At 41.9% G+C, this 20004-nt stretch overlaps 1 protein-coding gene across 3 annotated transcripts; it reads left to right on the forward strand.

Moving 5' to 3' along the window:
• Positions 1-318: 318 nt before the first annotated feature.
• LOC124022037 (tetraspanin-8-like) lies at positions 319-9076 on the forward strand. Of its 3 annotated transcripts, XM_046337086.1 has the most exons (11): positions 329-457; positions 612-668; positions 2908-3030; positions 3735-3800; positions 3915-4010; positions 4207-4311; positions 4422-4442; positions 4563-4643; positions 5222-5293; positions 7988-8402; positions 8730-9076. In XM_046337086.1, the coding sequence occupies exons 1-10, from the start codon at positions 401-403 to the stop codon at positions 8255-8257; spliced, it is 948 nt and encodes a 315-aa protein (XP_046193042.1). In that variant the 5' UTR covers positions 329-400; the 3' UTR covers positions 8258-8402; positions 8730-9076. The 3 variants fall into 3 exon arrangements, with proteins under 3 accessions (XP_046193044.1, XP_046193042.1, XP_046193043.1); XM_046337088.1 differs by lacking the exon at positions 2908-3030 and having other exon boundaries at positions 319-457; XM_046337087.1 differs by lacking the exon at positions 5222-5293 and having other exon boundaries at positions 335-457.
• Positions 9077-20004: the final 10928 nt, after the last annotated feature.

The raw sequence follows: 20004 nt of genomic DNA on the forward strand, positions 1-20004 counted from the left end.
TGAATATGGGCCCTGCTCCCTTTTTTACATGGTGTTGATTCCTCAGTTCTCCCCATATAACCTGTATAGAATCCATCTGTATTTTGTATGTCTTCGTGGGGTCATTAACTATAACACAACCTGAATCAGGAACAGTCCTGGGTTGTATTCGTTAGGCACCAAACTGAAGACAGATAACAAACTGGGAGGGACTAACTGAACCTGTCCAATAAGAAACACTTTTTAAAATTTTATTTTTTATGATGTGCACCAATGAACACCAACCTGATGTCAAAGAGGAACTCTGTAAAATCACTGTCAAGACACTTGTCGGTTACAGGAAATGAATGAAAACCCAGAGTTCTTCTTTCAATGCACATTCTCTCAGAGAACGAGTCAGAGGTGAGACCAGAGCTGCAACATGTGTTGTTCCTGCTCTATTAGAGGCTGGCTGCTTTTCTTCACAATCCTACAAGTGGTAACGCAACACTTAAATATCATGTTATTGTGTTGGATTTATTTTTTATCAATCAATAACGGAAACTATTTTTAATAAATCTAAAAATGGTGTCCAATATTATGAATATATTAATTTTATTATCGTTTTTCTCCCTAAATGTATTTTTCTTCAGATTGGTGGCATGAGTTTCATTGTCACCCCTTGGAAGTATTACAGGAGCAGTGAAAATGTAAGTAATATTTTCTAACCTGTTATTTCCCTCTTGTAGTAAATGCATTGGAACAAACTACAAGTGTTAACTACAAGATGAACGTCTGTCTGATGGGTGTGTGTTAATGTTGAAGGACCTAGATGAACGTCTGTCTCCAGTCTGATGGGTGTGTGTTAATGGTGAAGGACCTAGATGAACGTCTGTCTCCTGTCTGATGGGTGTGTGTTAATGTTGAAGGACCTAGATGAACGTCTGTCTGATGGGTGTGTGTTAATGGTGAAGGACCTAGATGAACGTCTGTCTGATGGGTGTGTGTTAATGGTGAAGGACCTAGATGAACGTCTGTCTGATGGGTGTGTGTTAATGGTGAAGGACCTAGATGAACGTCTGTCTCCAGTCTGATGGGTGTGTGTTAATGGTGAAACCCCTAGATGAACGTCTGTCTGATGGGTGTGTGTTAATGGTGAAGGACCTAGATGAACGTCTGTCTGATGGGTGTGTGTTAATGTTGAAGGACCTAGATGAACGTCTGTCTGATGGGTGTGTGTTAATGTTGAAGGACCTAGATGAACGTCTGTCTGATGGGTGTGTGTTAATGGTGAAGGACCTAGATGAACGTCTGTCTGATGGGTGTGTGTTAATGTTGAAGGACCTAGATGAACGTCTGTCTCCAGTCTGATGGGTGTGTGTTAATGGTGAAGGACCTAGATGAACGTCTGTCTGATGGGTGTGTGTTAATGGTGAAGGACCTAGATGAACGTCTGTCTGATGGGTGTGTGTTAATGGTGAAGGACCTAGATGAACGTCTGTCTCCAGTCTGATGGGTGTGTGTTAATGGTGAAGGACCTAGATGAACGTCTGTCTGATGGGTGTGTGTTAATGGTGAAGGACCTAGATGAACGTCTGTCTGATGGGTGTGTGTTAATGGTGAAGGACCTAGATGAACGTCTGTCTCCTGTCTGATGGGTGTGTGTTAATGGTGAAGGACCTAGATGAACGTCTGTCTCCAGTCTGATGGGTGTGTGTTAATGTTGAAGGACCTAGATGAATGTCTGTCTGATGGGTGTGTGTTAATGGTGAAGGACCTAGATGAACGTCTGTCTCCAGTCTGATGGGTGTGTGTTAATGTTGAAGGACCTAGATGAACGTCTGTCTGATGGGTGTGTGTTAATGGTGAAGGACCTAGATGAACGTCTGTCTCCAGTCTGATGGGTGTGTGTTAATGTTGAAGGACCTAGATGAACGTCTGTCTGATGGGTGTGTGTTAATGTTGAAGGACCTAGATGAACGTCTGTCTCCAGTCTGATGGGTGTGTGTTAATGTTGAAGGACCTAGATGAACGTCTGTCTCCAGTCTGATGGGTGTGTGTTAATGTTGAAGGACCTAGATGAACGTCTGTCTCCAGTCTGATGGGTGTGTGTTAATGTTGAAGGACCTAGATGAACGTCTGTCTCCAGTCTGATGGGTGTGTGTTAATGTTGAAGGACCTAGATGAACGTCTGTCTCCAGTCTGATGGGTGTGTGTTAATGTTGAAGGACCTAGATGAATGTCTGTCTCCTGTCTGATGGGTGTGTGTTAATGGTGAAGGACCTAGATGAACGTCTGTCTCCTGTCAGATGGGTGTGTGTTAATGTTGAAGGACCTAGATGAACGTCTGTCTCCTGTCAGATGGGTGTGTGTTAATGTTGAAGGACCTAGATGAACGTCTGTCTCCAGTCTGATGGGTGTGTGTTAATGTTGAAGGACCTAGATGAACGTCTGTCTCCAGTCTGATGGGTGTGTGTTAATGTTGAAGGACCTAGATGAATGTCTGTCTCCTGTCTGATGGGTGTGTGTTAATGGTGAAGGACCTAGATGAACGTCTGTCTCCTGTCAGATGGGTGTGTGTTAATGTTGAAGGACCTAGATGAACGTCTGTCTCCAGTCTGATGGGTGTGTGTTAATGTTGAAGGACCTAGATGAACGTCTGTCTCCAGTCTGATGGGTGTGTGTTAATGTTGAAGGACCTAGATGAACGTCTGTCTCCTGTCTGATGGGTGTGTGTTAATGTTGAAGGACCTAGATGAACGTCTGTCTGATGGGTGTGTGTTAATGTTGAAGGACCTAGATGAACGTCTGTCTCCTGTCAGATGGGTGTGTGTTAATGTTGAAGGACCTAGATGAACGTCTGTCTCCAGTCTGATGGGTGTGTGTTAATGTTGAAGGACCTAGATGAACGTCTGTCTCCAGTCTGATGGATGTGTGTTAATGTTGAAGGACCTAGATGAACGTCTGTCTCCTGTCAGATGGACTATCTTCACAGCAGGTGTGGTCTCCTTTCTCCTTGGCATCACGGGTCTGCATGGAGCTCGTAAGAAGAACAAGAACTTCCTGATCACGGTACGTTTAGATCTTAAAGGGGCAATGCTTCCTGATCACGGTACGTTCAGTTCTTAAAGGGGCAATGCTTCCTGATCACGGTACGTTCAGTTCTTAAAGGGGCAATACTTCCTGATCACGGTACGTTCAGTTCTTAAAGGGGCAATGCTTTCTGATCACGGTACGTTCAGTTCTTAAAGCGGCAATACTTCCTGATCACGGTACATTCAGTTCTTAAAGGGGCAATGCTTCCTGATCACGGTACGTTCAGTTCTTAAAGGGGCAATGCTTCCTGATCACGGTACGTTCAGTTCTTAAAGGGGCAATACTTCCTGATCACGGCACGTTCATTTCTTAAAGGGGCAATCTGGGATTCAAACATTGCCATCATCCTGCTGCTATTTTGTTAACCACTGAGGGATGGGGCTTGAAAAATGTAACCACTCTCAAACCTGGAAGATGGTTGAACTGAGCTCCTGAGGCTTTATAAGTTATATTCTTCAATAATAAATAGCTACATAGTGTTAATTTAATAGTCCAAAAACCGATGGCTCAATCCCAGATATCCCCTGTATTAAAGCCAAAATCTCATTGGTATAATCAACAAATGAAATACTTATTATTTGACCCGTTTAACTAAGACCAAGTCAAGTACATCATGGGGTACAGTGTACTGCCCATAATATATAATGTTTATTATTTCCTTTACTCATGGGGTGATGCAGTATTCAGTTGGATCTTGCCTGCGATGCTTTGGACTGGGTTTTCTGACCTACTACCTTCCACCACAGGTAGGACAGAATTACAGGTTCAAGTCTATAAAAATGTAATTAAACAAATATTTAAAAACAACATTGGTATTTATTGAATTCTGTGTCCAATCCCCCCCCCAAAAAAATCTCCAGCTTCCAAATATGATGAAAGCCTGGTATGAAGGGTACGTCCCGTTGCACACAAATGGAAGAGATGTGGTACCAGGACTGATGCAACTGCAAACCATTGTAAGTTATTATCTAACAGGATGTGGGTTTTTTATAATCAGTTAAACTGGTCTAAACTAGATCTTAAGAAACCATCCACACCCATGTCATTAAATGTAATCACTTTTCAAATCATTCTGTTAAATATTGAATTAAATGTGAATTTCCTTGCCGTTCGTCTTGTTTCTTGTTTCACTCTTCTTAAAACTCTGAACAGGGTGAATGCTGTGGATTGGTCAATGGGTATAAAGATTGGGGTTCTCACGTCCCCTCCTCGTGTACATGCTATCCTCTCCGACTAGAGTCCTGTGTTTTTACTGAGGTCAGACTGGGTCTTACATGTACAGAAATTACACTGGGACTGTCTGTACATTCACTGTATACTTGTATGGACTGAACACTGAAATTTGTGTATTTTCTCCCTGCATACAGCATGGCTTTGTTTACAAACAAGTGAGTGTTGGTTTTCCTATACATACAGTAGTCTAGTTATTCTAATTTAATAGCTAAACATAACATAAAGCTGTTGGTGTTATTATTCATTGTGTAATTCCTTTGTTGGTATTATTTCAGCCTTGTATGGATCTAATTGTGAAGATTTACATGGACATGAATATTGTGAGGAACACCTGTATTTTCTACGTGGTCATTACGGTGAGTGCTGCATTTGTATCGTAGAAGAGCACAACCAGTCTGAGGTCCTGAGAGCTCTGGACAAGGTTTTTATCAAGGATCTCTCTGTACTTCTTTTTTTGTGGGGGGGGGTGGGACTCCCGAGTGGCACAGCAGTCCTATGCACTGCATGAGTGCTAGAGGTGTCACTACAGACCCTGGTTCGATTCCAGGCTGTATCACAACCAGACGTGATTGGTTTCCCCATATGGCGGCACACATTTGACCCAGCGTCGTCCGGGTTAGGGTTTGGCCTTGGTGGTGGTTAGGGTTTGGCCTTGGTGGTGGTTAGGGTTTGGCTGGGGTGGTGGTTAGGGTTTGGCTGGGGTGGTGGTTAGGGTTTGGCTGGGGTGGTGGTTGGGGTTTGGCTGGGGTGGTGGTTGGGGTTTGGCTGGGGTGGTGGTTGGGGTTTGGCTGGGGTGGTGGTTGGGGTTTGGCTGGGGTGGTGGTTGGGGTTTGGCTGGGGTAGGCCGTCATTGAAAATAAGAATTTGTTCTTAACTGACTTGTCTACTTAAAAATGTTTTTTGCTCCGTTCATCTTTCCCTCAATCCTGACTAGTCTCCCAGTCCCTGCCACCATGTTACAGATCGCATTCACACTTCTCCAGAAGTTGCATTGTATGCACTCCACGTAAGTTCTCACCATAAAACCAGGATGTTGAATCATTCTAATAAGTTAGGTTTAAATCAAATTCTACAAAAAACAAGCAATCTGTTTGTTTTTTCAACAACAATAAATACATGTAAAATAGCCTAGTGATATCACCAAATAAGACATGACGTAATGCTGTTGAACCTTTGTGACCTAGGCCTAGGGTAAGGGTTTTGGCATAAAAAATACATTAAAAATAAATATGAAAATAAACAATTGTTACAAGAAAAATTACTTCTAAATAAGAGGTTCACAGGTATTCACCAAGATGTTCAACTGTCGTTTCATGATGGGCATTGACACATGTAGTCCACATCCTGGAGGGGTTTTACACACAGGTATTCACCAAGATGTTCAACTGTCGTTTCATGATGGGCATTGACACATGTAGTCCACATCCTGGAGGGGTTTTACACACAGGTATTCACCAAGATGTTCAACTGTCGTTTCATGATGGGCATTGACACATGTAGTCCACATCCTGGAGGTATTCACCAAGATGTTCAACTGTCGTTTCATGATGGGCATTGACACATGTAGTCCACATCCTGGAGGGGGTTTTACACACAGGTATTCACCAAGATGTTCAACTGTCGTTTCATGATGGGCATTCATAGTCCACATCCTGGAGGGGTTTTACACACATGTAGTCCACATCCTGGAGGGGGCCTAGTCCACATCATGGAGGGGGTTTTGGCCTACATCGTGGAGGGTTTTACACACGTCACCTACATCATGGAGGGGTTTTACACACGTCACCTACATCGTGGAGGGGTTTTACACACATCACCTACATCCTGGAGGGGGTTTTACACACGTCACCTACATCGTGGAGGGGGTTTTACACACGTCACCTACATCGTGGAGGGGTTTTACACACATCACCTACATCGTGGAGGGGGTTTTACACACGTCACCTACATCGTGGAGGGGGTTTTACACACGTCACCTACATCGTGGAGGGGGTTTTACACACGTCACCTACATCGTGGAGGGGGTTTTACACACGTCACCTACATCGTGGAGGGGGTTTTACACACATCACCTACATCCTGGAGGGGGTTTTACACACGTCACCTACATCGTGGAGGGGGTTTTACACACATCACCTACATCCTGGAGGGGGTTTTACACACATCCAAAACAGGAGCTGCAGTGCTAAAATAATGTAGGTCTGCCTACAACACATAGATACAAAGGTAAAATAATGTAGGTCTGCCTACAACACATAGATACAAAGGTAAAATAATGTAGGCCTGCCTACAACACATAGATACAAAGGTAAAATAATGTAGGCCTGCCTACAACACATAGATACAAAGGTAAAATAATGTAGGTCTGCCTACAACACATAGATACAAAGGTAATGTAGGTCTGCCTACAACACATAGATACAAAGGTAAAATAATGTAGGTCTGCCTACAACACACAGATACAAAGGTAAAATAATGTAGGCCTGCCTACAACACATAGATACAAAGGTAAAATAATGTAGGCCTGCCTACAACACATAGATACAAAGGTAAAATAATGTAGGTCTGCCTACAACACATAGATACAAAGGTAAAATAATGTAGGCCTGCCTACAACACATAGATACAAAGGTCAAATAATGTAGGCCTGCCTACAACACATAGATACAAAGGTAAAATAATGTAGGTCTGCCTACAACACATAGATACAAAGGTAAAATAATGTAGGCCTGCCTACAACACATAGATACAAAGGTAAAATAATGTAGGTCTGCCTACAACACATAGATACAAAGGTAAAATAATGTAGGTCTGCCTACAACACATAGATACAAAGGTAAAATAATGTAGGTCTGTGTACAACACACAGATACAAAGGTAAAATAATGTAGGCCTGCCTACAACACATAGATACAAAGGTAATATAATGTAGGTCTGCCTACAACACATAGATACAAAGGTAAAATAATGTAGGTCTGTGTACAACACACAGATACAAAGGTAAAATAATGTAGGCCTGCCTACAACACATAGATACAAAGGTAAAATCATGTAGGCCTGCCTACAACACACAGATACAAAGGTAAAATAATGTAGGCCTGCCTACAACACACAGATACAAAGGTAAAATAATGTAGGCCTGCCTACAACACATAGATACAAAGGTAAAATAATGTAGGCCTGCCTATAACACATAGATATAAAGGTAAAATAATGTAGGTCTGCCTACAACACATAGATACAAAGGTAAAATAATGTAGGCCTGCCTACAACACATAGATATAAAGGTAAAATAATGTAGGCCTGCCTACAACACATAGATATAAAGGTAAAATAATGTAGGCCTGCCTACAACCCATAGATACAAAGGTAAAATAATGTAGACCTGCCTACAACACACAGATACAAAGGGAATGTCACTGTTCTGCTCCTATCAACCTTGATATTTTAATGAAGCTTCGCTGATTAAGATGCCTTTCCAAGCGGTCTCACGACAAACACTTTATTGACGGCCATGACTAGCCTTCTTAAGTACATTGGGCAGGGGGGGAAAAAGAGAACAGCCTTCATTGAGAGGAAGGGGAGATATATGCTTTTGATTTTTAATAACATATGTATTATACAACACATCTGTTTACAATAGACAAGCCACATCTTCTAGGTTGAAAATAAAACCCATTTCATTGTCTCTTACTTGCAGGCCATTGTAATGCTTCTGGCGTTGGTAATGACCCGTAGAATCCAAAAGGCCTCCTCGGCTGAGGTGACCATGGATCTTAGCTATAGAAACGTAACCAACATGGAAATGGCAACTACTCCTCAAGCTCCTCCCATGCTGCCTGCCACACAAGCTCCTCCCATGCTGCCTGCCACACAAGCTCCTCCCATGCTGCCTGCCACACAAGCTCCTCTTCATGCCAGCTCTTATTACCAGCCACCTCCTCCGTACCAGTACGATGGGAAACACTAGAGGGACGTGACTGACCTGCGAACCCATGTTGAATTTCCTCATTGATTACAACTGGACCAGGGTTAGGTTTAAGGCTAGGGTTAAAGTTAGGGTTAGGTTTAAGGCTAGGGTTAAAGTTAGGGTTAGGTTTAAGGCTAGGGTTAAAGTTAGGGGTTTAAGGTTTAAGGTTAGGGTTAAAGTTAAAGGGTTAGGTTTAAGGCTAGGGTTAAAGTTAGGGTTAGGTTTAAGGCTAGGGTTAAAGTTAGGGTTAGGTTTAAGGCTAGGGTTAAGGGTTGGGTTTTAGGGTTAGGGGTTAAGGCTAGGGTTAAAGTTAGGGTTAGGTTTAAGGCTAGGGTTAAAGTTAGGGTTAGGTTTAAGGCTAGGGTTAAGGTTAGGGTTAGGGTTAAGACTAGGGTTAAAGTTAGGGTTAGGTTTAAGGCTAGGGTTAAAGTTAGGGTTAGGTTTAAGGCTAGGATTAAAGGCTAGGGTTAAGGTTAGGGTTAGGTTTAAGGCTAGGGTTAAAGTTAGGGTTAGGTTTAAGGCTAGGATTAAAGGCTAGGGTTAAGGTTAGGGTTAGGTTTAAGGCTAGGGTTAAAGTTAGGGTTGAGTTTGGGGTCAATTTGAGTGTTTTCCTTCATTGGACTGCCAATGTGTTGCACCCCAATATGCCGTAGTAACGGCTGAGCACTTCTGTTAATGTGAGACAATTTGTTTGTGGGTTCTGGAAATAACGTGGCCGAGGGAAGGGGCCCATTTCATTGTCAAACAATCACCCACGTGAATCACCAGTTTTCCTGTCTGGTAACTCCTCTAACATCAAATAAACTTATTTTCTAAATACTTTGTCTCATTTTCTAAAGTTCTAAACTCTACTGTTTCATTCAGTGAATCATTTGTTGTCTTTCAGTGATGTGTATAAAGGGTTAATGTTTTCATGTTTCTGGTGGAGGTTGTCAGGGCTGCTTTGTTATTTCCCATCATCCTGTTCAACAGTGTTGTGCCTCACATGCAGGTATACGCAGTACGCGCAGATCAGTGCAGGAAAAAAGACAAAACCACAGTACTTTGTTTCAGAGGACCGGAAAACAATACTTGTGTCGTCAGAATTGTAACCACAAGAGTGTAGATGGGACAAACAAGGGTCTTCCAACTATTCAAAAAGTCCCTTTGGTTTTACTCTGTTTAAATGGAGGACTATACAACCAAACTGCACCCTCACAGAATTGATTACTGTGGTCAAACTAAGATGTAGAACTGCATCCTAAATTGTACCCTATTCCTACATAGTGCCCTATGGGCCTGGACAAAAGTAGTACACTACATAGGGGATAAGGTGCCATTTTGGACATAGTTGTAGTCTTTGCGTGACCTAGATAAGTATTGGCATGTTTTCCACTGAAGAAGGAAGTGATTGGCATGTTGTTTTACCCCCAAAATAAATAATACATCAATCAAATGTCAAAAGGAGGGACGACTCATTAAGAAATCAGGGCTGATATTTATAAATCTTCTCAGAGAAGGAAGTACTGATCTCGGATCTGTTTTTTCTTCTTCTTATAAATGAGATAACATGTGTTGGTGTTACATGGACAGGGGGACCTTGATCCTAGATCAGTACTTCTACTCACAAAGGCTTTATGAATATGGGCCTGGTTCCCTTTACATTGTGTTGATTCCTCTGTACAAAAGGTGCCGTGTTGAACCTAAAATGGTCACTCGTCTCCTATACGAGAACCCTTTGAAAAACTATTTTTGGTTCCAGGTAGAAGAACCCTTTTGGGTTCCATGTAGAACCTATTTTGTTCCAGGTAGAAGAACCCTTTTGGGTTCCATGTAGAACCTATTTTGTACCAGGTAAAAAGAACCCTTTTGGGTTCCATGTAGAACCTATTTTGTTCCAGGTAGAAGAACCCTTTTGGGTTCCATGTAGAACCTATTTTGTTCCAGGTAGAAGAACCCTTTTGGGTTCCATGTAGAAACTATTTTGTTCCAGGTAGAAAATCCCTTTTGGGTTCCAGGTAGAACCTATTTTGTTCCAGGTAGAAGAACTCCTTTTGAGTTCCATGTAGAACCCTTTCCACAAAAGGGAACCAGAAAAGGGTTCTACCTGGAACCAAAAAAGGGTTCTCCTATGGGGACAGCTGAATAACAAATCTGGAAGCCATATTTCTCTGTATTGTAAGTCTGGAATCCACCTGGGCTTCATAGGTCTTCCTCGGTATCATTACTGAACTATTGACACACGTAATGAACTAGGAACATTCCTTGGTCATATTCATTAGGCACTAAATTAGGTTAGGTTTAATTAAGAAGAGGGTTAAGTTTAGGGTTGGGGTCAGTTTGAGTGTTTTCCTTCATTGGACTGCCAATGTGTTGCACCCCAATATACCTTAATAACGGCTGAGCACACAGGTCTTCCTCTGTACCAATTTGTTTGTGGGTTCTGGAAATAACGTGGCCGAGGGAAGGGACCCATTTCATTGTCAAACAATCACCTACGTGAATCACCAGTTTTCCTGTCTGGTAACTCCTCTAACATCAAATAAACTTATTTTCTAAATACTTTGTCTCATTTTCTAAAGTTCTAAACTCTACTGTTTCATTCAGTGAATCATTTGTTGTCTTTCAGTGATGTGTATAAAGGGTTAATGTTTTCATGTTTCTGGTGGAGGTTGTCAGGGCTGCTTTGTTATTTCCCATCATCCTGTTCAACAGTGTTGTGCCTCACATGCAGGTATACGCAGTACGCGCAGATCAGTGCTGGAAAAAAGACAAAACCACAGTACTTTGTTTCAGAGGACCGGAAAACAATGCTTGTGTCGTCAGAATTGTAACCACAAGAGTGCAGGTGGGGCACACTTCCAACTATAGAAAAAGCCCTTTGTTTTTACTCTGTTTAAATGTATGACTTTATAACCGAACTGCAACCTGGCGGAAGTTATAACTATGGTCATAATAAAATGCAGGTCTTCATCCTAAATTGTACCCTATACCCTACATAGTGCCCAATGGGCCCTGGTCAAAAGTAGTGTACTATATATGGAATAGGGTGTCATTTGGGATGCAGGTGTACTCTTCGTGTGACCTAGCATTTGCATGTTTTCCAATGAAGAAGGAAGTGGTTTGAATGTTGACTGACATCTCGCTCAGGGTGAAGTTTCCCCTAGGTACAGATCTGGGATCAGGTCCCCTCCCCCAATCCTAACCTTAACCATTGGTGAGGAAAAATGCTAAACAGACCCAGGATCGGAGTCTCGGGGTAACTTCACCCTACAGCCTGCAATCTCTATGAGGACACACTCCAACACTCCGACATCATTTACAAACAAAGCATTTGTGTTTAGGAGTCCACCAGATCAGAGGCAGCAGTTATGACTAGAGATGTTCTCTGTTTAGTGAGTCCACCAGATCAGAGGCAGCAGTTATGACTAGAGATGTTCTCTGTTTTAGTGAGTCCACCAGATCAGAGGCAGTAGAGATAACCAGGGACGTTCTCTGTTTAGTGAGTCCACCAGATCAGAGGCAGTAGAGATAACCAGGATGTTCTCTGTTTAGTGAGTCCACCAGATCAGAGGCAGTAGAGATAACCAGGGATGTTCTCTGTTTAGTGAGTCCACCAGATCAGAGGCAGTAGAGATGACCAGGGATGTTCTCTGTTTAGTGAGTCCACCAGATCAGAGGCAGTAGAGATAACCAGGGACGTTCTCTGTTTAGTGAGTCCACCAGATCAGAGGCAGTAGAGATAACCAGGGACGTTCTCTTGAATTGAACCATTTCCTGTCCCTCTAAGCATTCAAAATGTAATGAGTACTAGTGGGTGTCAGGGAAAATGTTTGCAGTAAAAAGTACAGCATTTTCTTTAGGAATGTAATGAAGTAAAAGTTGTCCAAAATATAAATAGTAAATGTGAAGTACAAAAAACAACTTAAGTAGTATTTAAAGGTTTTTACTTAAAATATATATATATATATATATTTCACCTTTATTTAACCAGGTAGGCCAGTTGAGAACAAGTTCTCATTTATAACTGCGACCTGGCCAAGATAAAGCAAAGCAGTGCGACACAAACAACAACACAGAGTTACACATGGAGTAAACAACAACATAGAGTTACACATGGAATAAACAACAACATAGAGTTACACATGGAATAAACAACAACATAGAGTTACACATGGAATAAACAACAACATAGAGTTACACATGGAATAAACAACAACATAGAGTTACACATGGAATAAACAACAACATAGAGTTACACATGGAATAAACAACAACATAGAGTTACACATGGAACAAACAACAACATAGAGTTACACATGGAATAAACAACAACATAGAGTTACACATGGAATAAACAACAACATAGAGTTACACATGGAATAAACAACAACATAGAGTTACACATGGAATAAACAACAACATAGAGTTACACATGGAATTTTAACAAGCGTACAGTCAATAACACAATACAAAAAAAGAATAAAGTCTATATACAGTGTGTGCAAATGGCTTGAGGAGGTAAGGCAATACATAGGCCATAGTAGCAAGTAATTATAATTTAGCAAATTAACACTGGAGTGATAGATGTGCAGATGATGATGTGTAAGTAGAAATACTGGTGTGCAAAAGAGCAGAAAAGTAAATAAAAACAAATATGGGAATGAGGTAGGTAGACTGGGTGGGCTATTTACAGATGTGCTATGTAAGCTGCAGTGGTCAGTTAGCTGCTCAGATAGCTGATGTTTAAAGTTAGTGAAGGAAATATAAGTCTCCAGCTTCAGTGATTTTTGCAATTCGCTCCAGTCATTGGCAGCAGAGAACTGGTAGGAAAGGCGGCCAAAGGAGGTGTTGACTTTGGGGATGACCAGTGAGATATACCTGCTGGAGCACATGCTGCGGGTGGGTGTTGTTATTGTGACCAGTGAGCTGAGATAAGGCGGAGCTTTACCTAGCATAGACTTATAGATGACCTGGAGCCAGTGGGTCTGGCGACAAATATGTAGCGAGGGCCAGCCGATTAGAGCATACAGGTCGCAGTGGTAGGTGGTATATGGGGCTTTGGTGGCAAAACGGATGGCACTGTGATAGACTGCATCCAGTTTGCTGAGTAGAGTGTTGGAGGCTATTTTGTAAATTACATCGCTGAAGTCGAGGATCGGTAGGATAGTCAGTTTTACTATGGTATGTTTGGCGGCGTGAGCGAAGGAGGCTTTGTTGCGGATTAGAAAGCTGATTCTAGATTTAATTTTTGACTGGGGACGTTTAATATGAGTCTGAAGGAACGTTTTCAGTCTAGCCAGAGACCTAGGTATTTGTAGTTGTCCACATATTCTAAGTCAGAACCGTCCAGAGTAGTGATGCTAGTCAGGCGGGCGGGTGAGGCAGTGAATGATTAAAAAGCATGCATTTAGTTTTACTAGCGTTTAAGAGCAGTTGGAGGCCACGGAAGGAGTGCTTTATGGTATTGAAGCTCGTTTGAAGGTTTGTTAACACAGTGTTCAAAGAAGGGCCAGATGAATACAGAATGGTGTCGTCTGCGTGGATCAGGGAATCACCCGCAGCAAAAGCGACATCGTTGATATATACAGAGAAGAGAGTAGGCCCGAGAATTGAACCTTGTGGTACCTCCATAGAGACTGCCAGAGGACCGGACAACAGGCCCTCCGATTTGACACACTGAACTCTGTCTGAGGAGTAGTTGGTGAACCAGGCAATGCAGTCATTTGAGACACCAAGGCTGTTGAGTCTGCCGATAAGAATACGATGATTGACAGAGTCGAAAGCCTTGGCCAGGTCGATGAAGACGGCTGCACAGTACAATCTTTTATCGATGACGGTTAGGATATCGGTTAGTACCTTGAGCGTGGCGGAGGTGCACCCGTGACCTGCTTGGAAACCGGATTGCACAGTGGAGAAGGTACGTGGGATTCAAAAAGACCAGTGATCTGTTTATTAACTTAGCTTTGCAACCAACATGGAAATGGGAACTATTCTTCAAACTCCTCCCATGCTGTCTTCCAAGGAAGTTGCTCACATGCTTCCTTCCACACAAGCTTCACACAAGCTTCCTTTCACTCAAGCTCCTCCCATGCATCCATGCTGCCTTCCACACAACAACCTCCCATGCTGCCTTCAACACAAGCTCCTCCCATGCTGCCTTCAACACAAGCTCCACCCATGCTACCTTCAACACAATCTCCTCCCATGCTGCCTTCAACATATGCTCCTCCCATGCTGCCTTCAACACAAGCTCCTCCCATGCTGCCTTCAACACAAGCTCCTCCCATGCTGCCTTCAACACAAGCTCCTCCCATGCTGCCTTCAACACAAGCTCCTGCCATGCTGCCTTCAATATATGCTCCTCCCATTCTGCCTTCAACACAAGCTCCTCCCATGCTGCCTTCAACACAATATCCTCCCATGCTGCCTTCAACACAAGCTCCTCCCATGCTGCCTTCAACACAAGCTCCTCCCATGCTGCCTTCAACACAAGCTCCTCCCATGCTGCCTTCAACACAAGCTCCTCCCTACGCCAACGTGTATGACCCGCCACCTCCTCCGTACCAAGAGGTTGGGAAAAACTAATGGGATGTGACTGACCAGAGAACTAATGTTGAATTTCCTCATTGGTTTAAAATGAAGGTAGGGTTTGGGGTTAGGGAGTGTCACATGCTTCCCAGTGGAAATATTTTGCGCATATGTAATGACAACATTTTGTGACATTTTTCTTATTTTTGGTGTTCGGGAAGGTTTTTTCCGGCTGTACAAGCACACAAAATGTTTTCTTGAGGCAAGTCGAAGATCGGTAGCCGGAGTCTACGCCCCTTCATTGGTGATTTGTCAACAGCAGTACTCCTAGTAGGAGTGGATGGGATTCCTCAATTAACTGTTTGTTGTCATTTACAGAGTGATGGATAGTTTTCATGCACATTGAGAAATCATTGAGAAATACTGCAACAAACATCTTAGATAGATGTAACATTGTGTGACTAAGACCTCTGCAAAAATGTCAAAATGCATTACAGATTTCTTGGCTATGAGTCAGAAAGTTACAGGCGCACAAATATCATAGCCCCAAGACCTAACCTCTCACCATTACACAACACGGTTAGATCTTTTGCAGATCTGATCTGATTGGTCAAAAGAATTGGGCTGCCTGTGTTAACGCCTACAAAGTGCTGCAGTGGCCTTGAGTAATCTTATCCCACCCTTTCACATACTCTCTAAGAGGTGTGTGTCTGCACTTGATCCGGAAAAATCTAAATCTTCATTTCAATGCTACTGAATTTGGCTACTACGACTGAAATATGAATCTTTTAGAAAATAATTAAATTGAAAGGTATTTATGTTTTTCTGTTTAATGGCAGTGCCTTGACTTGGACGTCTGATTACAAATGGCATTCCTATCTGAACTCGTCAGCTCATTGTTATTCTGTGCAGAGCAGAGTGAAGGATCCAGAGGTACTGGACTTGTATATCCACTGAAAACAAATATTTGCTTTTTCAGCTTATCATTTCAAGTTATTGTGCTGCCTGAAGTATTCTGAGTTATATCAACTTTAAATGTTCAGATATCTTAACCTACTGTCACGCCCTGGTCGAAGTTTTGTATGTTTGTCTTCATTTATTTGGTCAGGCCAGGGTGTGACATGGGTTATTGTGGTGCGTTTTTGTCATGTGGTTTTTGTGGGGTGTCTAGCATAGTCTATGGCTGCCTGAGGCGGTTCTCAATCAGAGTCAGGTGATTATCGTTGTCTCTGATTGGGAACCATATTTAGGCAGACATATTCTTTGAGTATGTCGTGGGTGATTGTTCCTGTCTCTGTGTTAGTGTTCACCAGATAGGCTGTAGAGGTTTTCACATTCCGTTTGTTGTTTTTGTATTGTTGGTGTTTTTCTTTATTAAAGATGTATCGACTAACCACGCTGCATTTTGGTCCGACTCTCCTTCAACGGAAGAAAGCCGTTGCACCTAAACCACATTTAGTTTGATTCAAATAGAGTACCAGTCAAAAGTGTGAACACACCTACTCATTCAATGGTTTTTCTTTATTTTTTTAAACTATTTTATACATTGTAGAATAATAGTGAAGTCATCCCAACTATGAAATAACACATATGGAATCCTGTAGTAACCAAAAAAGTGTTAAACAAATCAAAATATATTTTAAACTTGAGATTTTTGGTTCCAACCGCCGTGTCTTAGTGAGATGCAGAGGAGGTGAACGGCCGATCTCTGCATGTGTGGTTCCCACCATGAAGCATGGAGGAGGAGGTGAACGGCCGATCTCTGCATGTGTGGTTCCCACCGTGAAGCATGGAGGAGGAGGTGAATGGCCGATCTCTGCATGTGTGGTTCCCACCGTGAAGCATGGAGGAGGAGGTGAATGGCCGATCTCTGCATGTGTGGTTCCCACCGTGAAGCATGGAGGAGATGAATGGCCGATCTCTGCATGTGTGGTTCCCACCATGAATCATGGAGAAGGAGGTGTGATGGTTTGGGGTTGCTTTGCTGGTGACACTGTTGGTGATTTATTTCGAATTCAAGGCACACTTAACCAGCATGGCTACCACGGCATTATACAGCGATACGCCATCCCATCTGGTTTGCGCTTAGTGGAACTATCATTTGTTTTTCAACAGGAAAATGACCCAACACAGGCTGTGTTAGATGACCTGGCCAATTGAGATGGTTTGGGATGAGTTGGACCGCAGAGTGAAGGAAAACCAGCCAACAAGTGCTCAGCATATGTGGGAACTCCTTCAAGACTGTTTGAAAAGCATTCAACGCTGGTAGAGAGAATGCCAAGAGTGTGCAAAGCTGTCTTCAAGGCAAAGTGTGGCTACTTTGAAGAATCTAAAATCTAAAATATATTTTGATTTGTTTAACACTTCTTTGTTCACTATATGATTCCATGTGCTATTTCATAGTTTTTAAATGAATGTACAATGTAGAATAATAGTAAAAATAAAGAAAAACCATTGAATGAGTAGGTGTGTCCAAACCAACCGACTGGTACTATAAGTACAGTGTATCTACTCTGTTTTCATGGAATTCACTAGGAAGAGTAACCCACAGATGCTGTTCTCTCCAATCCCACCCAGACAAGTGCTGTGCTTCTCTTAGGCCAAATAAAACCCAAGTGTTTTCCACTGGCAAGAAGAAAAGAAAACTCCTTATTTTGATCCATTTCTTCTGCCGTAGTTGGTAACCAAGGGCTTTCTGCCAACTAACGTAGTAGTTAAAGAAACAACCTTCCAAACTTGGTCATTTTCCACCCCTCCAACAGAAACAAGTTGAAGGATCCCCTTTAAACACAGTAAATCACCCCAGGGTCTTGTGTTCAGTCCATTATCCGTCCAGTTGTAGTTGGAAGCAACTGTTTTGGGATCGAGGACGTATTTATCGCACTATGGGGAATGGCAGAACGTACACGAGAGGACTGTGTATCACTTTCAATGTCCTGCTTCTGGTACGTACTGGTTTGACCTACCAGGTCTGACCTTTTATTGTTAATTAGTTATTTGGTTAATTGGTTATGTTATGGATTCATCATTATAACAGTGTATAAATCATACTAACAACACCCGTGTAACATTTAACATCTGAAAAGGGGTAATATTAAAAACTAAATGTTTGTCTAAAATACAATAACAAAATGTAAAACATATTGAAGTATATCTATATTGTGTAAATAGCAGTGTAGTATGTTTCCAATAATGGCATCTTACAGTATCTTAATACATTTGTAAAATACCGTAACAGACCTAAAATATCTATACTTGCAGGTATCTGGGGTATTTCTGTTCGTAGTTGGGGTTTCACACAGCTTCCAACACCCTCCTGAGGTAACAACTCTACAAATGTTTCAGAACTCAGTTGGTAGAGCATGGCGCTTGTAACGCCAGGGTAGTGGGTTCGATTCCCGGGACCACCCATACGTAGAATGTATGCACACATGACTGTAAGTCGCTTTGGATAAAAGCGTCTGCTAAATGGCATATATATATATAATAACACAAATTACAATTCATTGTAAATTAACAAAGTTGTCAGGTCATTTAACTGACCTTTAAATGACCTGTTGTGAAATGACATTGTAAAAACCTACAGGACGTCACCTACAGTGATGTTGACAGCAACACAGACCTGTATTATTTGTGTGAGTGCAGTTTGACCATCGGAGTACCCTCCATGAGATGTACGTACTCAATGTGTGTGGACCCATGACGGTGCTGTTCTCCATCCTGGGAGGCTACGCTGCCTACAGAGACAAGAGAATACTGCTGATCCTGGTAAGTGTCTCTAAGGCTCCGTTTACACAGGCAGACCAATTCTGATCTTCTGCCCAATTATAAGCAAGAGATCGGATTTGATTGGTCAAAATACCAATTAGTGGCGAAAAGTTCAGAATCGGGCTACCTGTGTAAATGCAGCCTAACACGATTGGGAACAATTACATTTCAATTCCTGTCAATTCAGAATGTACAATGACATTCCAATTCCAGGTCTTTTCAAAGCTTTTTAATGAGGAAAAGTTTGATTTTGGAATTGGAATTAGGTTTTAATTCTGAATCGACTGGAATTTAAATGGAATTGGCAACAACCCTGGTTTATAACAGCTTAGTCTCATAGACAACAACCCTGGTTTATAACAGCTTAGTCTCATAGACAACAACCCTGGTTTATAACAGCTTAGTCTCATAGACAACAACCCTGGTTTATAACAGCTTAGTCTCATAGACAATAACCCTGGTTTATAACAGCTTAGTCTCATAGACAATAACCCTGGTTTATAACAGCTTAGTCTCATAGACAACAACCCTGGTTTATAACAGCTTAATCTCATAGACAACAACCCTGGTTTATAACAGTTTAGTCTCATAGACAACAACCCTGGTTTATAACAGCTTAGTCTCATAGACAATAACCCTGGTTTTTAACAGCTTAGTCTCATAGACAATAACCCTGGTTTATAACAGTTTAGTCTCATAGACAACAACCCTGGTTTATAACAGCTTAGTCTCATAGACAACAACCCTGGTTTATAACAGCTTAGTCTCATAGACAACAACCCTGGTTTATAACAGCTTAGTCTCATAGACAACAACCCTGGTTTATAACAGCTTAGTCTCATAGACAATAACCCTGGTTTATAACAGCTTAGTCTCATAGACAACAACCCTGGTTTATAACAGTTTAGTCTCATAGACAACAACCCTGGTTTATTAGCTTAGTCTCATAGACAACAACCCTGGTTTATAACAGCTTAGTCTCATAGACAACAACCCTGGTTTATAACAGTTTAGTCTCATAGACAACAACCCTGGTTTATAACAGCTTAGTCTCACAGACAACAACCCTGGTTTATAACAGCTTAGTCTCCAGACAACAACCCTGGTTTATAACAGCTTAGTCTCATAGACAACAACCCTGGTTTATAACAGCTTAGTCTCATAGACAACAACCCTGGTTTATAACAGCTTAGTCTCATAGACAACAACCCTGGTTTATAACAGCTAGTCTCATAGACAACAACCCTGGTTTATAACAGCTTAGTCTCATAGACAACAACCCAGGTTTATAACAGCTTAGTCTCATAGACAACAACCCTGGTTTATAACAGCTTAGTCTCATAGACAACAACCCTGGTTTATAACAGCTTAGTCTCATAGACAATAACCCTGGTTTATAACAGCTTAGTCTCATAGACAACAACCCTGGTTTATAACAGCTTAGTCTCATAGACAACAACCCTGGTTTA

This window comes from Oncorhynchus gorbuscha, unplaced genomic scaffold (genome assembly GCF_021184085.1).
Source record: "Oncorhynchus gorbuscha isolate QuinsamMale2020 ecotype Even-year unplaced genomic scaffold, OgorEven_v1.0 Un_scaffold_1279, whole genome shotgun sequence".
In the NCBI taxonomy this organism is placed as follows: Eukaryota; Metazoa; Chordata; class Actinopteri; order Salmoniformes; family Salmonidae; genus Oncorhynchus; species Oncorhynchus gorbuscha.